At 35.5% G+C, this 23,199-nt stretch overlaps 1 protein-coding gene across 1 annotated transcript in view; it reads left to right on the forward strand.

Annotated features, from left to right (window-relative positions):
- The first annotated feature begins 552 nt into the window (after positions 1-552).
- Positions 553-23,199, forward strand: part of ITGA1 (integrin subunit alpha 1) — a 97,235-nt gene continuing 74,588 nt past the window's right edge. The window contains exons 1-6 of the mRNA XM_063087590.1: positions 553-607; positions 857-977; positions 12,143-12,255; positions 16,233-16,321; positions 16,441-16,552; positions 17,169-17,296. Of these exons, the coding sequence (XP_062943660.1) occupies positions 553-607; positions 857-977; positions 12,143-12,255; positions 16,233-16,321; positions 16,441-16,552; positions 17,169-17,296 (618 nt within the window). The remainder of the gene's footprint in view (positions 608-856; positions 978-12,142; positions 12,256-16,232; positions 16,322-16,440; positions 16,553-17,168; positions 17,297-23,199) is intronic.

Genomic DNA, 23,199 nt, shown 5'->3' on the forward strand with positions numbered 1-23,199 from the left:
GAATTTCACAAGTATACTTTAAAAACCAGTGCCAAAGAAGGAATTTGGCACCATTCATATGAGGTGATGATTCCAGAGCCCCTATAGGAGACAGTTTCATTTATTAAGAGTTTCTACTACCTGGACTATGAGGAAACCTGAAAATTAATGCTCACTGAATATGTTGTATGTGCCAGGGATTGAGTAAACCCTTTAGATATATCATCTGATTTAATCTTGACAGTAATCTGTGAGGTTACCATCACCAACAAAATTCATTACAAGGGGGCTTCAGTGTATTCGCATAAGCTTCCACCCGCTGCTTGACTAAGGAAGGGAAGCAGAGCAAATCTGAGGCCTGCATAGGAAGCCATCTCTGGATGAAGACCATCAGCTTACCTTTCTCTTTGGAAGCAGCCAGGAGAAAGCTCCTTTTCATGAGGTTTTCAATGGCGTTACTTGCATCCTCTGTGTTTAAAATGGGAAAATGAAGCTCTTCATATTTCATTGGTGGCATGGTTTGCAGGCTCATTACTGGAAAACTATCTGCAGCTACATTAGTCATGTATGACTATGAATTTCTGCCGGGTCTTTCCTGCACATTCTGAAATCTTTAGCTCTGGGAGTGGTACAGATAATACCTTGCTATGGAATTTTGTTTGAATGTTAATACTTGTGGTCTTTAAAGCCATTGTGTTGATTTTCTGTCAGTATACAGTTCATATCAGGGATCTTTCTTGCAGCTCTCGTTCTTTGAGCTTCATTGCTCTTTTTTAATAAGAATACTGCTTCTAATGGTAACCTCAAGAATGCCAATTCAAAACATGCTGGAATCTTAGTTAACGTTGTTAACTGGACTTTGTTTTCCCTCTTCAAGTTGTTCTAGACATCTGCATATCATTCAATGTCGATGTGAAAAATTCAATGACTTTCAGCGGCCCGGTGGAAGACATGTTTGGATATACTGTTCAACAATATGAAAATGAAGAAGGAAAATGGTAAGCTGGTGGGTTTTGTTGCTGTTGTTTAATTATTTTACAAGATAATGGAAAATAGTATTTGGTTATGGTCTATTTTATGAATGAAACTTCAACAGAGTGAATCGTTTATGGCAGAAAATGCAGTCTCATCATTTGGTAATGGAAACTGACTTGAAATAAAAGAAAATTCTCTTGGCAGTATTAGACAAAGTGGTTAGTGATTTCTGGTGAAGCCTGAATTGACCTCAGGGAAGGTCCTTATCCAAAATAGTCATTGTTCAGTAAGTATGTTATTTTGGCAAGAGCTCTTTAATTGTTCTCATTTCAGAGTAGCTTAAATACTCTTGGCTGGAATTCAGTAGGAAGGATTGGGAGGCAGATGCGTGGTGACTTGAAAGGGTTAATATCGCTTCCATAATTTGGGGCTTGTATTTTTGGTGCCTTACTGAGCTACTAAGTGTGGTCTAATGTTTATAATAAACCTTATTGGATTTCTTTTATATGAGAATACTTCAAAACGTTCATGGAAAAATGGAATTAAAAGATAATACACATCTTCCCATGAACTTGTTGAAGTATCTGCATATACTTTTAAATCCTTTAATACTCATATTGGTTAAGTTAATTTTAAATATGATTTTTAGCATAGTTAACTTGTTGAAAATTACACAAAATGACTATTAGAGCTCATTTGCTTTATATTTAATATAATATTTAGTAAGAGTTATTTCTTAAATTGGATATTGTAGAAAATGTACAGGAATTATTTAAACTTTGCTTCAGTTTAATAACAGAAGCCCATTTTTTAAGTAATAACAATAATAAAAAGAGATTTATATGTCTTTTTATTGGAATATCTCTTTTTATTGGATAACAGTAACCTATCGGTTCACTATAATTATTTCGCAGATGAAAGGACACGGGTTTTCTGTATTTTGCTTTACCTTTTAGACTTGGTTAATTTGATAGTAATCCTCTAAAATCTATCAAAAGTAACCATTTGAGTTCTCACATTTTCTAAGTACACATGTTGTATGCTAGGTGTAAACAAGAATTTCTTTTGGGGGGGTGCTTCCCTTTTTTACTCTCCTTACAAATATCTCAGATGAGAAATCTAATAAGAGATTATGAGTTTTTAAATCCTCTCTTCCTCTATTCTATGCTCCGTATCTCCACTGCCCATGCTACTCCACCCACAGTTTTTAAGGTTAAATGAGTACAGTCACCCCTCTAGACACCAGTTTTATTCTTTTAGGAATTATACTTGCAATTCAGGGAGTTCTTCCTTTAGGAGAATAATGGTGAGTGGACTAACTGGTCATGGTCAGGCTTCTCTTTGTGCATAAGCTATAAAAAAAGCAGTGCATGTTTTTCTTAAAAGGCTTGACTTTTATATAAACACATAAAAAATTACTAATAGTTACATAAATTTTAAAGAGAAATGTAGTAAATAGCAAGCTTTAAAGACAAACCACCTACTTAAAATGAAGTGCCTTTTCAAAGAATAGTCAAATATCGTTAAAATATTTTATAAAGTTCTCATTTTCATTTTCTGATATGAGGAAAACCTGTAATTTTCCTTTCCCATCCAGTCCCATTTCTCTGATTTTAGAGTAGTATGATGTCAGAAATCCTTAATTTTCTGAATTGACCTTAACAAAGTAAAAAAAAAAGATTCCTATTTTTTCTTAGAAGCCTTAGTGCACTCCATTGGTCTCTTCATTTCTGTCTCTTCTTATAAGAGCCATCCTATTGTGAGATCTCCACCCTTAAATTTCTCTGGTCCCTCTCTTTCAAGGCACCAGAAGGCAAAGAATGGGAAACTGAGAAATCAGACCTGAATGAGGCCTTGATGTCATGATAAGTTCTCTTCCCAAAGTCATCCTATCTTTGTAGAAGGTGAATGTGCAGATGAGAAAAAGAAAGACAGTCCAACATTAGGAAAGAAACAAAAGAGTGCTTAGATTGGGTAATAAGAATAGGGTTTCAAAGAAGATGTTGCTAATTGTCTGAATGGATCTATACTGAATTGAATTTTAGGCAGACCAGTCAGAATTCTATATATAGATGTGAGGTAATGTTAATTCTAAGACTAACCTTTTTGAGACCAGAGACCATGCCTTTTATATCTTGCTTCACCCATGAAATCTAGCTTAGCTGTCTCTACAAATGTTTATTGGTGGGTTAAAGTTTTCTTTGTTTTATTGTTTGTTAGTTTGTTTGTTTTAGGCACACCATAAAAGTATTTATATAATACATTCTATATGTCTGGCATATGCTAGATTCTGTGAAAGATATGACAAATATTCAAGGTTATAGTCTTGTAGAGGACATATATGAAATAATTAGGAATAAAGAATAGCGTCAAATACCACGGAATAGACTATAAATTCAATGAGAGTTCAAAAAAGAAGGAGGTGATTCTTGATCCTGAGCTGAGTCTTGAAAGATGACTGACCTTTTAATAACAGAAGAAGAAATGTGACTCCAGGCTGGGAAGCCACATGAGCAAGGGCACAGACTTGAGAATCAGGGAATGTGTTGGTAAGTAAATAGGTCTGATACTGGGATGGTAGAAGGAGAAGGGTAGCAGACCTTAAAGCCAAACAAAGGAGCTTGGACCTAAGAAGAAGGCATCGAGAAGCCATTGTAGGTTGTTTTATGACACTTAGTTTGGAAAATTACATAGAGATTGGATTGGAGAAAGAAGTGCCTAAAAACCAGGAAATCTTCAGGCAAGCAAGAACAGCAATCTAGTGCTTAGGGGATGAGGCCCCAGGCTAGATTAGGGGCATCTTAAATAAGAGAATGGTGTATCTGAGGTAAATTTACATGACTCGTTAGGTCTTGTTGGAAGTTTGGAAAGGGCAAATGAAGGGATAGGAAGGGTCAGCCATATTCCAAAATTTGTGCACTGGATCACTGGGAAGTGGGTAGTCATCAATGGAAGCATAGACACAGGAAAGGAAAATCAATTTCATCAGGAAATTGAGTTCAAGGTGATGTCTAGGTAGTTGGAAACCTCAAAGTGAATACAGGTGAAAGGGAGAAGTTAATATGTTAGGGGAAATGCCTAGAGAGCAAAGACTGGTTTTGGTGCCCACTCATAACCCTGTGCAGTGAGTGCCCCACATCTACAGTGGGGCCTTAAACATAAAATGAACCCAGTGTTTATTTGTTGATTGAACAACTGAATCTAGTTTAACAAACTGTTACGATCAATGAAAAAACAGCTACATAAAAAATGAAGTTAAGAGTGACATTCCTAGAGAGATGCAGCTACCAGGGCCAGAGGTGAAAATAGATCTCAATTCTCTCTACTCCCAGTCTCATGCCTTTAAAAAAAAAAAAAAAAAAAAAAAGAACTATATTAAAAAGTAAATGTTCATAATAACTATCTTTGAGGTAAGTATCAGACTTTACAGATTAGTATGTGTGTGCAAGTTCATGAGCATTTAAATGTAGATGTATGTCAGACAACTTAACTCCGTTATGACGTTCCATATTTACAAAGTTTTCGTGGAAAAGTTGTGAAAAATAAAGCAACCAAAAAGATATGACCAACTGAATTAAAAATAAGCAAACTACAAATACCTAAATTTCCAAACCTTTAAGGATGGCACAGTGGAAGCATATTGTTCTAAAGAGATCCAGGCATTGGTAATGAAAAATAAATTGTAGAAACATGTTTGGATATTCTGTGTTTATAAAACCAGACAGAATGCAGACTTACTTTGAGAAATGCACTGTGGAATAACTGACATACTTTGCAGAACATGGATTTTGTTATCTGATTTTTTCCAGGGATGGGCACCTTCATAAATCACATTTATGTTTATGGTTTGGAAGTTCATTTGTCTTATATTTTAAAAAAAAAAATCATCCTGACCCATCTTACATTGTGGCTGTGGTATGTGTAAAGAAGGAGCACTTGATGGCTCATTATGAGTACAGTCTGTATACTTGACAAATATTGCTTTAATTCTTTTGAAAGAACTGAAAGTTAACAGAAAAGGTAGTTTTATGTCTCCTTTCCCTTTCAGACGTTTATTGTGAAGTATAATTTATTTTGTATTTTTGGCTCAGAAACCACATTTTCTCAGTAGCAGAACACATTATACCTCTGGTTAAGATCAGCCGTTGTTCATTATGGGCAGCATGAGTTGGAGCATCCAAATAATTGCAGTGTGGTTCAGAAGAATTCAGAAAGAACATAATTGGCTTAATAGTTTTGCTTTGAAGAGAAGAAACCTAAAGCACGCTCCTACTGCACAAGCCTTCCAGATTCGGTGCTAATCACCAGTGTGGCAACGTCTCCAGTAAACAGGAAAACGTGAGATGTTGATTTGGGGCTTTCCACTCTGTTCCTTTGCTTCATTCTTTCCAGCGTGTGTGCATATCCTTTCAATTGACGTTCAAGCATCTTCTCTTAGGAGCTTCAGTGTGTCAGTGGGCCTGTCTTCTTGAAACAAATTTGCAGGTCGTTGACCCTCCCTAACCAATCCTCGATCCAATGTATGTCAAACTATGTTGACCTCATGACTTTCCCTAGAGGACCCTGCCTTATGCCAGGAAGGGTGCCAAGGGATTCACATGATAGATAACTGTTTCCAATATGTGTGTTAAATAAAACCTATTCAAGCTGGAGGAGGGGCGGGGGAGACTTGTTAAAGGTTCTATAAAATTTTCTCTTACAGATCTTACTATAATATTTATTTTACATTGCTTATAGTGCCTTTGAAGTTGAAATTTCCTCTTGGCCCAACTTGTCATTTCTTTGGCTCACTTCTTTTCCACCCCTCTACCTTTCATGACCAAAGCACTGCAGCTAATGGCGTCATTGTGTGAGTTTTATTTTCTAAAATGACCAAACACTTGCTCCATTTATTTTTTTAAAAAAAGAATTGGCCAGCAGGGATTGCTTGGCACTCTGAGAGTGACTTTGGTTTGGTTTATGTATTAGACATTAAGAAAGAGTTAGGTGAAAAGGGTGTTAATGAAATAATGTAAATATGAGACAACTCTCCCCAGGAAACTATCTTACAGACGGAAAAACCATAAATATGAAACAAAGGCATCAGAGACTGGCCACTCTTCAAATAAATATTATAATGATCATAATAACAAGAATGGCTATCATAAATAGCAAACATTTCTCACTTGACTAAATTTTATTATAATTGGAGCTTTTCATGGAGAAAAAATGTTTCTTTCACTTTGATGATTCTTGAGTTTATCAGGTATTTCTCTAGAGATCATTAATGATATCTAGAACATTCTTTAATCTTCTTAATCTGTAGACAAATTATTGTAAAAAAAAGCCATATAAAAAGCAAAATCTAATAGAAATAAAATGTAATAAGTTAAAGCTAACTTGTATTAAATTTTAAAATAACAGTACCCATAATTCATGAAACAATGTGTCTTGGGCCTTCACACTGAGAGGATGTAATTGTTATCATCTTCAGTCTCTAGACAGGAAACGGACTCAGAGAATAAAATGCCAAGGGTTTAATATAGCAAGTATGTCACAGGGCCATGACATGGAACACCAGCTTCCTGACTTTTCAATCAGTTCTCTACCACTAACAACAAGGATTCTCTAGAACCTTGACCTGGGAACATGCCTCCTGTGTCACCCAAAGTTATGTATGGCATTCTGCTTAAGCAAAATATCCAGCCCATAAAATGGAAAAAAGATTTCACAATTTAGACCTCTTCGCTGGTCCATAAGTCTAAAATTCCCAATCTTCTTTATTCAGATTCTTAGATATGGTCATTAATTTATTAATTCAAAAGATATTTATTGAATGCCTGTATTGTACCTGGCACCATTATAGCACTAAGCATATATGAGTGAACAAAACCTAAGAAATCCCTGCAACTGTGGAGCTTTTATTCTACAAAAGAAGGGAATAAAAAATAAATAATAAACTGAATCAACAGGTAGATTATCTCATGTGTCAGAAAATGACCAGTGCTGTGAGAAAAAATCAGAGCAGGAAAATGGGACGGAGAATGCTGGAGATTCCTGAAATTCCATAAACCCAATGCTGATATTTTTCTATGATATTATTTTTATGTAGCTTGGGAAAAGTGAGGCTTACTTAACATTAAAGTAGTAAGATATATGTACTTTCAAGCTTGTTACAGAAAGCCACAGGCTTGTTGTCAAAGCAAATAGTCAGCTCCCAGGAAAATACACAAAATTAGCAGCCTATGCCCTGCTGATCCAATCTTTACAATTGGTCCCAATTCTCAGACTTTTTAACTCAATCCTGGACTACTACAATCTACCACCTTCCGAGCTCTCACACCTCAGTCTTTATTTGTTCTAGAATATGCAATAGGCCGTGGTTCAGGTTGCTATGTCATAATTTAGGTGCTTTCAATTGCCCTGGAGATCAAATAAACTCCAGACCCTTTTCTTCAAAGTCAACTGCTTGACAATCTCAACCTCCCTGCTCTAGTATATGGAGGCTTTTTTCCTGTGTTCTACCACCCATACATCCTTGTTATCTTTCATTTTCAGTCTTCATTCTCCTGTCTCCACACTTTTTCCTGGGCTATTCACAATCTCCCTTTCCTCCTGCCTTATAATTCGCAAAAGCTTTACTATTAGCATGCTGTTCAGGACTCACTTTTCGTCAATTATACTAGATTTTCCCCTTAGTAGAACATGTTTGACAGCCACTCAGTTCTCCTGTACACACTTCCCTTTGTTCTGCTCAGATGATGGAATCTTAGAGTTGGAAGGAGTTTGGAAGCTATCTCCCATTCTCTATAGAAACACCTTCCAAAACATCCCTGACCAGCTGTAACCTGCCTCATCTTGGCCACAGGGGCTGACTGGCCTATGTATGACTTGTCAGTTTAAATCTTCATCATGCTCTACAAGCCCATCACCCTAGTACCTCTCTCCTAAATCTCATTAGATGACTACAACTACTATTTTCCAAAGAAGAAAAAGAAAGAGAGAGAGTGAAAGAGAGAAACTATCAATAGGTCTAAACTTTATCCTTCCTTCCTGTTTCAGTTCACTGTTGCTGCATACCAATCACACAACACTTCGTGGCTTAAAGCAACAATGCTTTATAATTTCTCAAGATTTTGAGGATTGAATCAGTCTTCCCCTGCTGCCTGGGCTCATATGATTACAGTCATCTGGTATCTTAACTAGGACTGGAGGGTCCATGATGGCTTAACTCATGACTGGTAGTTTGTGCTGTCAACTAAAGCATCCATTCTCCTCCACATGGCCTGGTATTCTCTATTAGTCTAGAGTGGGCTTCTTTATAGCATGGTGGTCTCAGATTTCCAGAAAAAGGTAAAATGTAATCTGCAAGACCTTGTAAGGCTTAAACACAGAATTCGTAGTGTCATTTCTGCTGCATACTATTTATCAAACAAACGCCAGATTCAAAAGAAAAAAAAAATAGACTCTGCCTCTTAAAGAAATGAGGGTGAAAGTCAGGTTGTGAATGTGTACCCAATTCCAAAATATCTACACACTTGCAAACCTGTTGGTACTGGGTCATCCTGAGCCCTGCCTAAGAAATGGTGGCCCTTCCTCATTTTAAAGACAAACCTGTTCTGGATCCACTCTTTCTACCTGTTCAGGAACTCTATTCCCTCTCCTGTGACATCAGTTTTTTTCTTGTTACTGGTTCTTTCTCACTATCATTTAACCATATGCAGGTTGCCTTCATAATAAATTTAAACTCACCTCAAACCCTTAGTCGTTTGCCATCGCCCAGAAAGAAAGTAGTCCATTTTTATTAACGTGGCCCCATCTCCCTCACTTTTAGTCAAGCTACTTGAAATGAAGTCTGCTGTGAGTTTGCGGCTTCCATTCTCGCCTCCCGTTTTTGATATTCTTCCTTCTTTGGATTCTGTGACACCTTTATTTCCTGATTCTCCTCCTGCTCTGGTCACTCCTAACTAGTTTCCTTCCTTAGCTCATTGAAACCTTAAGTGTTATTTTCCCCCAGATATCAACCTTCAGTTCTCTCTTATTCTGTACTTTTTTGAGGTGGTAATATTTACTCTGAGGGCCTCGACCAAGCTCATAACATGCTCATGCATGTTCCACGTGGTTTCTGAGATGTTCCCCAGCAAGACTGACTCAGTTGCCTGCAGAAGTAAATTATAAATGCACCTTTCTTTCTCCCCTCTGTCATTTTCCCCATCTCCACAAGTGTACATACATAGAATTGCTGCCGAAAAAATAACCCATACCAAAGTCTGTGTCTCAGATTCCCTTTGGGGTAACCCAAGCTAAGACAACTTATATCCTACATATTTATTGAATTGGTTCTTTCTTCTCTACTTCCTCAATTCAGATCCTCATCTGGATTATTTTAGGAACTATTACCTCATCCTTCTGATTCTAATTTTGCTCTCCTCCAATTTATTCATGACACTGCAAGCAAATAAGATTTATAAATCAAAGAGATGATTATATCACACCCCTCTTTAAAAGCTTCAGTGGTTCTCAACTTCCCTTTTCATATAATAAATCCAGAGTTCTTAAAGTTGACTATAAGAACATTCATGATCTGAACCCTGTTTTCATCTCCAGCCTCAGCCTCTACTCCAACTTTACTGAGCTATGTGCACTTATCAGAGGAGTGGTGTTATTTCTTGCTAAGACTTGGCTCAAGTTGGACCAAGTTCAGGCGTATTCAGTATTGTAATAGTTCGTTTATAGTTTGCTTCCCTTTCTAAGTTGTAAGCAACCTAAAAAGTCATGTTTAATCCATTTTTTATTCATTTTATTCCCTAAACCTTGTCATAAATGCCCAGCATGTGGAATGTTCTTAATGAACATCAATTAATCTATTTAGCTTCAAGTTGAATACTTTCAATAAAAGTGATTCTCTAAACCGTTTTTAACTACAAAACTAATTTATTCGATCACATTACAAAAAAACTCTGAAAATATTGGAAAAAACTACTCCTTAGCTGCTTAATATAATTTACATTTTTGATGTTTTCTCTTTTAATCTGTGTTTTACATAGATGTTAGTTGTTGAATCATCTGAAATAAAGATATAATAATAATAATAAAAAGAACATTTAGATAGCCCATACTATGAGCCTAACACTGTTCTAAGCCTTTTACATACATAAACTCATTTAATTTTCATGATGATCCTGTGATATAGATACTCTTACTATCTGCATTTTGTAGAGGAAACTAAGGCATGGACAAGGTGACTTACTGGTCCTAAACTACACAGCTGAGAAAATGGTAAAACCGTGATTTGAACTCACAAACTCTGGCACCAAAGTTTGTGCTATATTTCATGGAGAGGATTAAAGATTTTCACTAAATTGAACAAGTTTTCACTTTGAATTAGGTCATAAATCATCTGCCATGCAATCTTATTAACTACTGTTTTTTATGACAGCACAATAGTCTGTAGAATAACCCTGCAATAATTAATTAGTTCTCATTATTGACCATATTTCTTTTAATCTTTTATTATTATATATACACTATGAGCATTATTTCTATGCATTAAGCTTTTTCTTCTTACTTTATGTCATTTTTTTAGGATAGATTCCTAGAAATAAGAATTATGTGTTAAAGAGTTTGAATTTTATGGTTCTTTATGCACAACCAAAATTGTTTTGCAAAAGCATTATATGTGTGTTTTAGGGAGTTTATTCAATAATTCAATGTTTACAATTGCTGTAAAACTTATTTCCACTAATACTAGTTTGTCCAAAGGACCTACACAAAATAAATCCCATCCCTTTTCAATATGACAGACTTGCAAATATTTAAATTTTAAAAAACGTTTGCCTGATCTCCTTGCACCCCAATACAACTTTTCAGCTCTCTCCTTCAGACATTCTTTCTGTGTCAAACATCCCCAACTTTCCCTCGAGTATCTCTTGTCTCACAAATTTACCAGGCTCTCAATTGTCTGAGTCATAGTCTCCTAAGTACATTCCATTATGCCTATATCCCTCTTAATTTGAGATTCCAGACATGGCTTGACCAGTGCCACAGAGGGGCTATCGCTTTTTTTGACCAGGGCATCTATTTCTAGCAATGCAGCCTAAGGTCACATTAGCATTTTTGGCACTAAAATACACTGTTGGCTCATATTTATGTGCTGTCAACTAAATCCCCCATGAATTTTTCACACGAACTCCCATTTAGTGAGGTTTCCCACATCCTGTGCTGATATAGTTAGCAGTATGCAGTTAAGTGATTTACATAGATTCTTATTAAATTTTATTTTATTTATTTATGATGGTGTACTGAACCTTGGTGTACTTTAAGACTCTGCACTTGGAATTGTCTTAGACTATATCTTTATTAATGACTTGAGTAAAGATACAGAAAGCATAAAAATACTCATCAAGCATATCATTATACATACTTGGGAATTCAGATATATGTCAACATTTTGAAATAATAAATATCTGTATCTAAGATAATTCCAAGTGTAGAGTCTTGGCACATAATTAGAGTCCTTTAGATGCTAGAGTCTTTAGATACAGCTGTGCAGCCAGTAATACATCAGCAACTGTGGATCCACCAAGTATCTTAACATTCAACACATTCATCCATCCTGTTCCTAAAGATAGCATGAGAGACTGTTAAACGACTTGCTGGAACTAAAATGAATCATGATTATATTTTTTCTGTTACTTACTATTACAGTGATTTTATAATTTGGCCTAAAAAGACAATAAGTGATTTTAACCTGGATCTAATAACTATCCTTATTGTCTAAGTGCTTACAAACTAGCACATACGAATATTAAATCTTATAATGATTCAGTGTTCATATTTCCTGACTTCTCTAGAAAATTATCAGTTTCTCATGAGAAAAAGTCATTTATACTTCCATGTGTGTTTTGTAAACTAACACAGTAGCAGACTTAGCCAATAATTATGTTAGCACCAAAATAAAAATATTATAAAGTGATAGATGAAATAGTAAAGCAAAATCTCTAAGATCTCTCTTCTAACTACGTATTATTTAATTCAAATCAGTCTACAATTTACTCTATTTTAGACAACATTAAATTACTAACAGAGGATGATTATCTGATTATGTCTATCAGCCCTGCTGTCAATTGTCTTAGAATTAGTCATAAACTAACTAAAAGAAACTGTTTCTTTTTGTTCAAAAATGTTAATTGATTTATTTAACTTCCAGGGTGCTTATTGGTTCTCCTTTAGTTGGCCAACCCCAAAATAGAACTGGAGATGTCTATAAGTGCCCAGTTGGGAGAAGCGAATCATTACCTTGTGTAAAGTTGGATCTACCAGGTATGTAAAAGTCAAGAAGTTTTAAAGCTTGATCCTAAATCATGCCCAGTATTCTTACTGAAAACAAATTTTAAGCAACTCAAGAAAATATCAGAGGTAATCTGTAATTACTCTTTAGTTATCCAAATGAACAAACAATGACATTTTAACTCCCTCTGCCCTTAATTTGCTTTAAAAAGTCATAAGGGAACATTCATAGATTTAGAATATCTTACTGCTTTTGTAACTGTTAAATCCCTCAATTGTGCTGGATCCTTTGTAACATGAAAGAATTTTTTCCATATAAACCTGCCCATCATATTCCCTCCACAAAATTTAGCTTAATGCCTGTTTTGTTAAAGAAAATAGAAATAGAAGAAAATAGCACAGGATGAATTTATATTGAAATAGATACATTTGGTAAAAATATCACTATAGTTGGAACATGACTAGAAAATTTCTTCTAGAATTATCAAGGAATTAGAACCCTGTCACTCCTCTATACAATTAAATACCATTGAAATGATGTATAGCCCCACAAGTTTATTTCAGACATTATGTTTTTCAGTTCTCCTTTTTTCAATTTCTTATTTTTTTTATTCATTGTGAACATTTTTTCCTTTCCATTCATGAACATAGTATAATAGCTGCTTTAATATTCTTTCTTGATAATTCCAACATCTGGAATATCTCAACATCGCTTTCCACATATTACCTTTCCTTGAAGTTGGGCTGAATTTTTCTGTTTCTTCTTATATATATTAATTTTAGATCATAACCTGGACTATACTATATTTTTATGTGTAGAGACTCTAGATTCTGTTATGTGCCTTTGAATAGTCTTAACTTTTTGCAGCCGATTAACTTGGCTGAACTCAGCTTCCAAACTGACTTTCCCATAGTGGGAAGCAGTTAAAATCTCTGTTTGGTTCTTCTTATTTCATCTGGTTCTAGCTGTTTGAGGTCTACTCTGCACATTTACTGTTCATGTCATTCAGACATTTGGACAGAATATATATTGATGTGTTAGACCTGCCATGTTATGGCTCTTCCTTTCAAAGTATTCTCCCTCACTTTGCAGCTGCTGTCATTGCCCAAATTTCTGTCTTCTTTTTCTTGAAGACAGTAAGACTGGATGTTGATTGGAGTTTTAGCCACTAACTACAGCCTTCCCTCAAGGGGGTAAAAAACACCCAAAAAACAGTAAACTCACTTAGTGCCAATCTCTTCTTCCAAGTGTAGACTCCCCTCCAGTTTCTGCATGCTTTTGGTTGCTTTTAAGTGCCTTCAGATGGTTGTTTCATACATACTTTTTTCCTTTTCCTAGAATTTATAGTTTTTTAAAAATTATACGTACATGTGGGGTATAGTGTTAATTTTCAGTAACTGTGTAGAAAGTGTGGTGGTTAGATCGGTATAGTTGGCTTATTCATCATTACAATACGCAGTCATTCTTTGTGTCCCTTGACCTCATTAGTCCCCCGTCCCTCCCTCCTTCCCTCCCCTTTTCTACCCCTAGTTTTCTAAAAGTTCAATGTATTACTGTGATCATTGTTTCATTCTTCCTTTCTCTGTGTCTCTCTTTATTGTTCATTTGTTTATTTATGGATTCAGCTCCCAGTTACGAGTGAGAACATGTGGTATTTCTCTTTCTGTACCTGGGTTGTTTGACTTAGAATAATTTTCTCCAGGCTCATCCACATTGCTGCAAATGATACAGTTTCATTCATTTTTATGGCTGAGTAGTATTCCATTCTGTATAGCTATTGTAAATAGAGCTGCAATAAACTTGGGAGTGCAGGTGTCCCTTCTACCTGATGTTTTCCAATCCTCTGGATATATCCCCAGTAGTGGGATTGCTGGGTCATATGGAAGCTCTATCTGTAGTTGTTTAAAGAACCTCCATACTATTCTCCATAATGGCTGCACTAATTTACAGTCCCACCAACAGTGCAGGAGGGTTCCTCTTTTTCCACATCCTCACCAGCATTTGTTATTCTCTGTCCTTTTTATAATAGCCAGTCTGATTGGGGTGAATCGTCAGGGAAATGATTACTGATGTTGAGCATTTTTACATATACCTGTTGGCCATTTGTATGTCTTCCTTTGAGAAATGTCTATTCAGCTCCTTTGCCCATTTTTTAATTGGATTATTTGTTTCTTTACTGTAAAGTTGTCTGAGCTCTTTGTATATTCTGGATATTAATAGCTGTCAGATGTGTAGTTTGCAAATATTTTCTCCCATTCTGTAGGATGTCTTTTCACTCTATTGATTGTTTCCTTTGCTGTGCAGAAGCTTTTTAGTTTGATATAATCCCATTTATTTATTTTTTCTTTTGTTGCCTATGCTTTTGGGGTGTTATTCCTAAAGTCATTGTCCAGTCCTAGATCCTGAAGCATTTCCCTTATGTTTTCTTCTAGTTTTATAGTTTCAGGCCTTATATTCAAGTCTCTAATCCATTTTGAGTTGATTTTGGTATATGGTGAGAGATATGGATCAAGTTTCATTCTTCTACAAATGGATATCCAGTTTTCCCAGCACCATTTGTTGAAGAGACAATCTTTTCCCCAGTGTATGTTCTTGGTGACTTTGTCAAAGATCAGTTGGCTGTAAGTGTGTGGGTTGATTTCTGGGTTCTCTCTTCTGTTCCATTGGTCCATGTGTCTGTTTTTATGCTAGTACAATGCTGTTTTTATTACCATAGATTTGCAATATAGATTTGCAGTATAATTTGAAGTCAGGAAGTATAAAGCCTCCAGCTTTACGTTTTTTGTTCAGGATTGCTTTGGGTATTTGGGGTCTTTTGTTGTTCCATATGACTGTTAGGATTGTTTTTTCTATTTTTGTAAAGAATGTCATTTGCCAAAGAGTTATCCAGGTAGGAACTACTCCTTCACTACTGGAAGATGGAATAGAATTTTAAAATCAGCCTAGAGATTTTAGCTATATCAAGAATAGTAGGGAAGTTTCTGCTGTAGTCCCTAATCATCCCAGGAATGCTGTTCCTGGGTCTACTCTTCTATTGAAAACTTTAATCCAGATTATTTTAGACCAGTGTATATAAAAGCCCAGTTCCAGGTGCTTTCAAAGCAAACCAGACTAAACTTTTGGACAAGGACCAGTGCTCAGATTAGGAAGTCAGACTGATCATCCAAGAATGTCTGCTTCTATTCTCCACTTCAAGTCTATATATAGTTTTAAGGTAACAGCAACTTTTGGGCATGAACAGTGAGACAAATCTCTCCTAAACTTGAATTTTTGCCACTTTCAAATATTTTAGCACTCTACTAAGCAGGGTTTAGAAGCTTTTGCTTTTCCTGTCCAATTTTTTTTTTTTTTTTAATGTGAATAAGTAGAACTTCTTGCCAGTTTTCCACGTTGGCATTCTTTGGGACACAACGTTTCTATTTGAAATATCAAATGTAGTCTTTTCATTTGTTTCCTTTATCCAGACGTCCTGGCCACTGCTCTAATCTTGCTCTGGTTTTCTTTGTAAACCTCACGATGTCCCCATGATGTTAGAAGTCATGGTCAAAAAATCTGTGTTTGAGTTTTCTGTCTGCTCTTCTATCCATTTTTTTCTTTTTCTTACCAGAAATCATGTTTCATCATTAGTCATTTATAAAAAAGTATATAAGATTACATTATATCTACATATTATTGAGACTAAATATTTTATTTTTTTTTTAATTAGTAAAAACTTATTAGAAGAAATACCACATTCTCATTCCCCTACTGGTTCTGCATTCTTTCACAGTTCAGCAAAACTATTTGAAACAGTGATCCAGACAAAGTTTCTGGGACATGAGCCAGCTCTTCAGCCTTAGCTTGTTCACTATATTCCTTAATAATACTTGGAAGACTGTTTAGTTGAACCAAAAGAAGAATGTGGTATGATATGAACAAAGTAAATAGAATGTTTTAATTAATGAGAAGACACTTAATTTTACTTCGTGAAACTCTTTTTCATCCTCATAAAGTTTTGTTCTATTTTTAGTTAATACATCAATTCCCAATGTCACAGACGTAAAGGAGAACATGACGTTTGGATCAACTTTAGTCACCAACCCAAATGGAGGGTTTCTGGTAAGAAAGAAAAGAGTAATGATATATAATGACAGCAGAAATGGTATTATAAGTCTTTATGAGATCTGTTATATGATTTTTAATCTTATGGTTTTTAATTTTTTTTAATATTCTATAAGGCATGTGGGCCCTTATATGCTTATAGATGTGGACATTTGCATTACACAACTGGAATCTGTTCTGATGTCAGCCCCACATTTCAAGTCGTGAACTCCATTGCCCCTGTACAAGGTATAGATTTTATGCAATGTTCTTGCATGTTTGAAAAGCATAAGCAATGAATGAGATGTATGTATACACAGAAGCATACCAAAAACCTTGAAGTATTTTCTCAGCTACCAGCATTACCAATTTAGGCAAATGTTTGCTTTTCCAGTATATAACCAACTTCACTGCTATTTTTAAAATTGATATTAGTGTAATAACCTTTACCGAGGCATGTTTAAACCTCATAGCTAAAGCTGTCACATTGCTTTTATTTAAAAGGATGAGCCTCTTTGAGGAAAGTAACTTCATTTGAGATACACACAGAATGAGAACTATTATATAAAATTTATACTGAGAAAATTTCCAAAGATAACTCTCATACAATATTAATTAAAATTAAGTAGGAGACGGGTTTTACTTGAAACAAACCCCAAACAATATGTTATTGAATGAAATGAGTATTTCTTATCACCTTTCCTTTTTCTAAAACTTTTTTCTGATTAGAAAAGCAATGTGTTCACTTTGTAAAACATCAGTTCATCTTTTAAAAGTGACTTTCTTTATTTAAGCCATGAAAATTCTTCCTGTACCTCTAAAAAGATAGATTCCAAATTTGCACAATTGACTACTTTTATTGCAGAATGCAGCACTCAACTGGACATAGTCATAGTGCTGGATGGTTCCAACAGTATTTACCCCTGGGAAAGTGTTACCGCTTTTTTAAATGACCTTCTTGAAAGAATGGATATTGGTCCTAAACAGACACAGGTATGTGACTCAACGTTTTGAATTCTGTTGTTCTAAAGATAAAATGGCACAGATTTTTAATAAAATAAAATATTCTGAAAATAATCAGTAGAACTAAAACTGTGTGAATTTTTTATTCCATATCGCTGTTTTTATTTCTGATAAAAGGTACAGACATTACTTCAGACCATTTTACTTTCTAAACAGAAAATATTATGAAAGCCGCCATTTCCAGTGTTCTGGGAAAATATTCCCTATAGATCTCTATAAATTCATTATGTAATTCTTAATTATAAAATAAGTGTGGCCACCTTTGGTAATATCAGAGCAGGGATTGGAGTTTGTAGAAGCTACACTGACATCCCAAAGAACTCACCAAATCCTATTTTCCTTTCTCTGCCTATATAAGTTAGTAACTGAACACAGGATGTTGCTAAAAGTCTGTTTCCTCCTGTATTAATAATTTCTCTCCTTTAGTAGAAAGCAAATGCTCCATACTTTAGTTGCAGAAAGTCAAATAATTTTTTTTCCCATGAGTATTTGTTTCTAAACATTTATTGCCACTAAATGAAGTGGAAAGTCTCACACAGCCCTTCTACTCTAGATACTGAGTTTGTGTTTAGTTTAATGTTTATTAAACATATATGGCTATATGGCTTAAATTATAAAGCAGATATATGGATAACAAGCAAATAAAAAGCTAAAATGAGGTCAATCCCTGGAGGACAGGAATTAGCACTGGAATCAGAGTCTGAAAGGTTGTTGTGAGATTTGGGGGCTCTAGGAGAGCACAGTAGATTTTAGGGCTATACATGAGTCCAATGTTCTCCCCTTTCCATTCTGAGAGCTCTACTTATGGAGAAATTTTGAGGCACTGAAAAAGTGGTCTGACTGCATCAATGTTTGTCATATCAATGTTTGCCACACATACATAGATGTGTGTGTGTGTGTATTGTGAATTGGGACATAATTCGTGCATATGCATATATGTATATACAAATGTCTGTATGTGTCTGTGTGTATTTGTCTCTCTCTATATATATATTTATTATATATATATATTTATACATGTAAATATATTTTTAAGTATAAATATATATAATTCTCCAAAAGTATGGTAGTTGAAGATTTCAAATTAGAACTCAAACCTCAAAGTAATGTTGCTGTGTTTCAAGGCTGACTATGTCTCTGTAGAGATCTAGCTGAGGGGTAAGATTATGTTTATCCCACTGTACGATACAGAACTTCTTATAATCAGTGTAAAATCACTAAAAAGAAATGGGTTTTTTCATACCACAAAATGTAAATTTTCCTGGATGCAACTGCTCATCTGCAGCTGACCTTCTCTAGTAATTCACTAGAAGTCTGGAGGGTGTATAATATCTCTTCTTGCTACAGGGCGTCAAGCAACCTGCATCCTAAAAGACCACTCTAGAATTTTGACTTGCTGTTCCTTCTGGCACATGGACCCCATTTTTTTCTCCACCCTCCTTTCCTCTCTTCCCCTATCCTTTCTCTCCTTGATCAATAAGATTTCATAGAGCCATGAACTTAAAGGTGGACTGAATCTTCAAGGTCATTGAGTCCAAACTTCTTCTTATCAACGGGACACAAGAGGCTAAGTGACTTGTCCAAGATCACCTTGCTCATCGATGATGGATCAGAGCACACAGCTCTCCAATTGTTTCAGAGCTGATCCCATCTAATGTGCCTAAATAGTAGGTCTCTATTCCTTTTCATCTCATCAGGACCATTCTCATCCTTTCTAGTGCAGCACCTTGGCCAGAACCACACCAAACTTCTGTGCTCCATTCCCTGCACTGACATTCCTGACGTGGAATTGTTTGCTCTCGGTTCTTCCCCTTCTCACTACTTTTCCCCATGATGTGCTCTGTTTCCTTCTACCTGTTTTGTCCATCCCATTTTTCCTTCTTATCCAATTCTTTTTTTCCCAAAACTAATAATATTCTTTGAATATTTTTTTAATTTCTAAGATTTTATGGCCATCCAAGCATTTGATTTTTACCTTTAAATTCATTTATCTATTTTACTCTAAAAATCAATTTATCTGTGGCTATTTGTGAAAATCATTACACCTGTGACATTTCTGAAGTTGTCTCACAACTTCAAGAAGAAAATCTGAGTCTCTTTTAGAATAATAATCACTGCTTCAGTGAACATCTGTGCCAGTGACTCGGTTTTGTAAAGAAATAGATAGCAATCAATTCCTTACACGCTCAACTCATTCTGCTGCAGTTTTGATGTTTTTTACAGTAAGAAGTATAATTAATTTACATGTCTGTAGTAGGAGTCCTAAAAGAGGAGCTATTCTTCCTGACCACTGTAGGAATTCTAGCCTGCCAGGGTGGGCATCATGGAGTTATATGTCTTTCCTTGAAGGAACAATGACACTATTCAGGGGAATGGGGCCAGCCCTGAGGTCCAGATGGCACCAGTGAATGGGAGGGAGATGAACTTACCCTGAGGCAGAAGAGTCGAGACACATTTACTCAGTTCCAGGACCCTGTCCCACAGAGAGAAACATTTCTGAATGCAACACTGGGCACGGTGTCGTTTGTAGTATCTTCCAACTTCACCCAAGGGAACCTAAAGAGAAGGGCTGATTGTATTTCTGAATTTTTGTCATGTTTTGCTTGTATCGTTCATTGTGGAGCTTAACCATCCTCATTCATTCATTTATTCAGGTGTATTTACTAAGGGTTTACCATGTACCAGGCTCTGTGTTAGGGCTTGGGTAATAGTGGACAATAAGATAGACGTGGCCACTGCCTTAATGACACTGCTGTCTAAGGCAGTGTTTCTCCAGATATGGCTCAGAGAATTCCTGCTTCCAAATCCCTGATGTGCTTGGACCATACCACAGACATTCAGAATCAGAATCTCTGAGGGTGGGGCTATAGAGCCTGCATTTTAAATAAGCAACTTATATGATTCTTAAACAGATTAAAGTTTGAGAAACACTGCACTAATGCATTATTAGTATATCAATGTGTGTGTCTGTCTGTTTGCTGCATACTCTAGATTATAGGCACCTCCAGAGCGAAGCCTATATCACCTTCTTTTTGTGTGTGGGTGTGTGTAATAATGATATTATTTTTTTCTTTTTTTTAATTAAATTTTTAAATTTATTATTAGCATAGTCATTCCTGTAAATCATGATATTTCTTTATGCCTTTTGCCCAACCTATCACTTCCCAAACCCCCTTCCTCTCTCCCTTCCTTCCTAGCAGTAGCATGGATGAGTCTGGAGAAAATTAGGTTAAGTGAAAAGAAGCAGAAATGCCTCATGTGCTCCCTTAGATCATCTTCTTATCCTCATCAATGGCTGCCCAGTGCTTTGCTGTGACCTAGTGAGCCTTCAATGAACGCTTGCTGAATAAATATGCATATGTAATGAATGCAGTTTTGTGTTTTTCTCTGATCATTGGACATTTAATGAGACTTTTTTCTATAACTGGCATTTTTAATATTCTTTTAAGTATATTACTTTGTACCTTAGTCTGTAGTGTATAACTTTAGTCTTTTCTAAACTTTTTCATTTGGCTTAAGTTGTGTCAGTGACTAGTTTCATAAGTAATTCTCTAAAATAAAGGGACTGACAAGGACATATTTACTAAGCCATTGCTTTTGCTAAACTACATTTAATAGGGTTTTAATTATAACACATTTAAAGTTTGACTTCACTTCAGTGGATTCAAAAAATAAACTCATTCACAGAAAATTTAGAAAGATACTTCCTCTTCAAAGAAATGTATACTGAAAGACACGCTTACCTTTCATGTGGTCTTATAGAAATTCTTTCCCAAAATAGACAATTTGTTTTAACAATCATTTTTTTCCTGATTGGTTGCTAACATAATTTAAGTAAGTTTGATTTTTTGTTTTTGTTTGCTTGCTTGTTTGAATTAAAGCACCCAATTCTGCCCTAAGAGTGGCAGAATTTGCTTCTTAAATTTTTTCTCCCCCTTACTTATCCTCTCTCTCAGCATTCTTGGAAGGAACAAATATAAAAATGAATTGTGAGAGAGAATATCTAGAACAGGCTGCAAACATAGAAAGCTAAGAGCTGGATAGTGAAATCTTAGACCCCTCATCCATATCAAAGATATCAAAACATTAAGAATGGAGTTGACAGGGTTTGCAAAGAGGAGTTCCCTATAGAAAGAGCATACTAAGAAAGGTCTCAGTTGGGATCACACAATGGTCTAGGTCTACCGGAGTTGGGACATACAGTTGACCGGTACCTGACTCCTGCCTGAAATATCTAAAGTGCACAATAGCAGCTGTCTAGCTGCTGACAGGCAAATCAAAGCAGAGATAGCTGCCCTAGGATTGGCCTACATTCCCAGAGTTTGCTAGAACAAAGAATATATGTGTTTCCCATGGATCAGCATGGGTGACTCAAAACTGAGAGCCAGCATGAGGTCGTGTTAGGACCTCTCCATGGAGTCTCCAAGAAGTGAGTGGATGCCTCTGCAGAGAAAAGCAGAAGACATCTATAATTCCAAGAGACTGAGGGAGTAAAATGCGTTCAGTCAGGGCAAAGATGTAGGTGAGAATGTCTCAGTGAAGGGGATTCTACAAAGAACCCACAAAAAAGTTGTAAATACCTTTAGGACCTGATTCATCTTAGGATAGTACCAGTTCAGAAAGAATTTCTATACCTCTTATTTATCTGCTCTACCCTGCCCCTGGAGATGTCAGAAACTACAGTCAGCAATCTAAGGGGAAACAAGAAGGAAAACAAGTAAAGAGAAAGCTAGTCATGTTTCTTTCTCAACTATAGGCTTCTTACCTCTTGTAAACCCTTAATAGAAGTAGAAGAGAAGATTTAATTATAAATCAACTTTGATGCTTTGTCTTGTTGGTTTTGTCTTAATTTAGATAGAAGGATATGAAGTTTTTGCTGTTTGATCCTTTTTTTTTTGACTTACGAATACAGCAATTTCACATGATACAGCCCAAATTAGAATACCGAGCTTTTCTTAACAGACATTTTAAAACTAAGAATCAGAAAAGTCATAAGACATTTATCTTTCCATCTACAGATAGCAGAAGAACTTCATTCTAAATAAGTTTTAAGGGGATGGTGGGCCAGAAAAAAAAAGGTTGCATTCTGATTATACCTCTTTTTGTTATATTAGTTACAGTTATACACATGATACTATAGATAAAGATTGAATATGACACTACTCTCTGCAGGCAGATTTGTCATTAAGTAATTGCAAGCAATGAAAGACAGTCTCAAAGATATGAAACATTCCTTGAATTAATTGTTATCTTCAAAAAGAAAAAAAAAGAAAGAAGGAAGAAAGGAGGAAGGAAAAGAAGAAAGGAAGGAAAGAAAAAAAGCTTGCATTAATGTTTTCATGTGAAAATTAGTACACATTATGGAAATGCAACACATATGATGGAAACATCCACTCTAGTTACTCAAAATCTTTTTCATGTTTCTGTGGGGCCCCTTTAGATGACTTTTGCAAACATTGTCATGGAAGTTTTGTCTAGCAATTTTTTACCCATGACAAAGTAAAAGCTATAAAACTGCCTTTTTAAAAAACCACCTATAAAAACAAACCTGAAACACACTCTGAGCTTACCATAAAAGATATGATGGTATAAACATTACGGAGGTCTTATTGATCCTCAATACCTAAACATAACATTGCTTTTAATAATAAATGAGAATGATATAAATATGTCAAATACGAGTACATTACCCTAAATAAAACTAGTAAATTGTGAGGCTTGATATAAAAGTGAAATATACTAATGGAACAATGTCTAGATTGTTCGCATCAAAAGTGTAGCATAACATTAAACCAGGCAAAATGAAAGAGAGAAATTAATTAAATTTTAGGGATATTATTTACCTTTCTTTTTACAGCACATTTTATGGCCAT

This window comes from Cynocephalus volans, chromosome 2, assembly GCF_027409185.1.
Source record: "Cynocephalus volans isolate mCynVol1 chromosome 2, mCynVol1.pri, whole genome shotgun sequence".
NCBI lineage: Eukaryota > Metazoa > Chordata > Mammalia > Dermoptera > Cynocephalidae > Cynocephalus > Cynocephalus volans.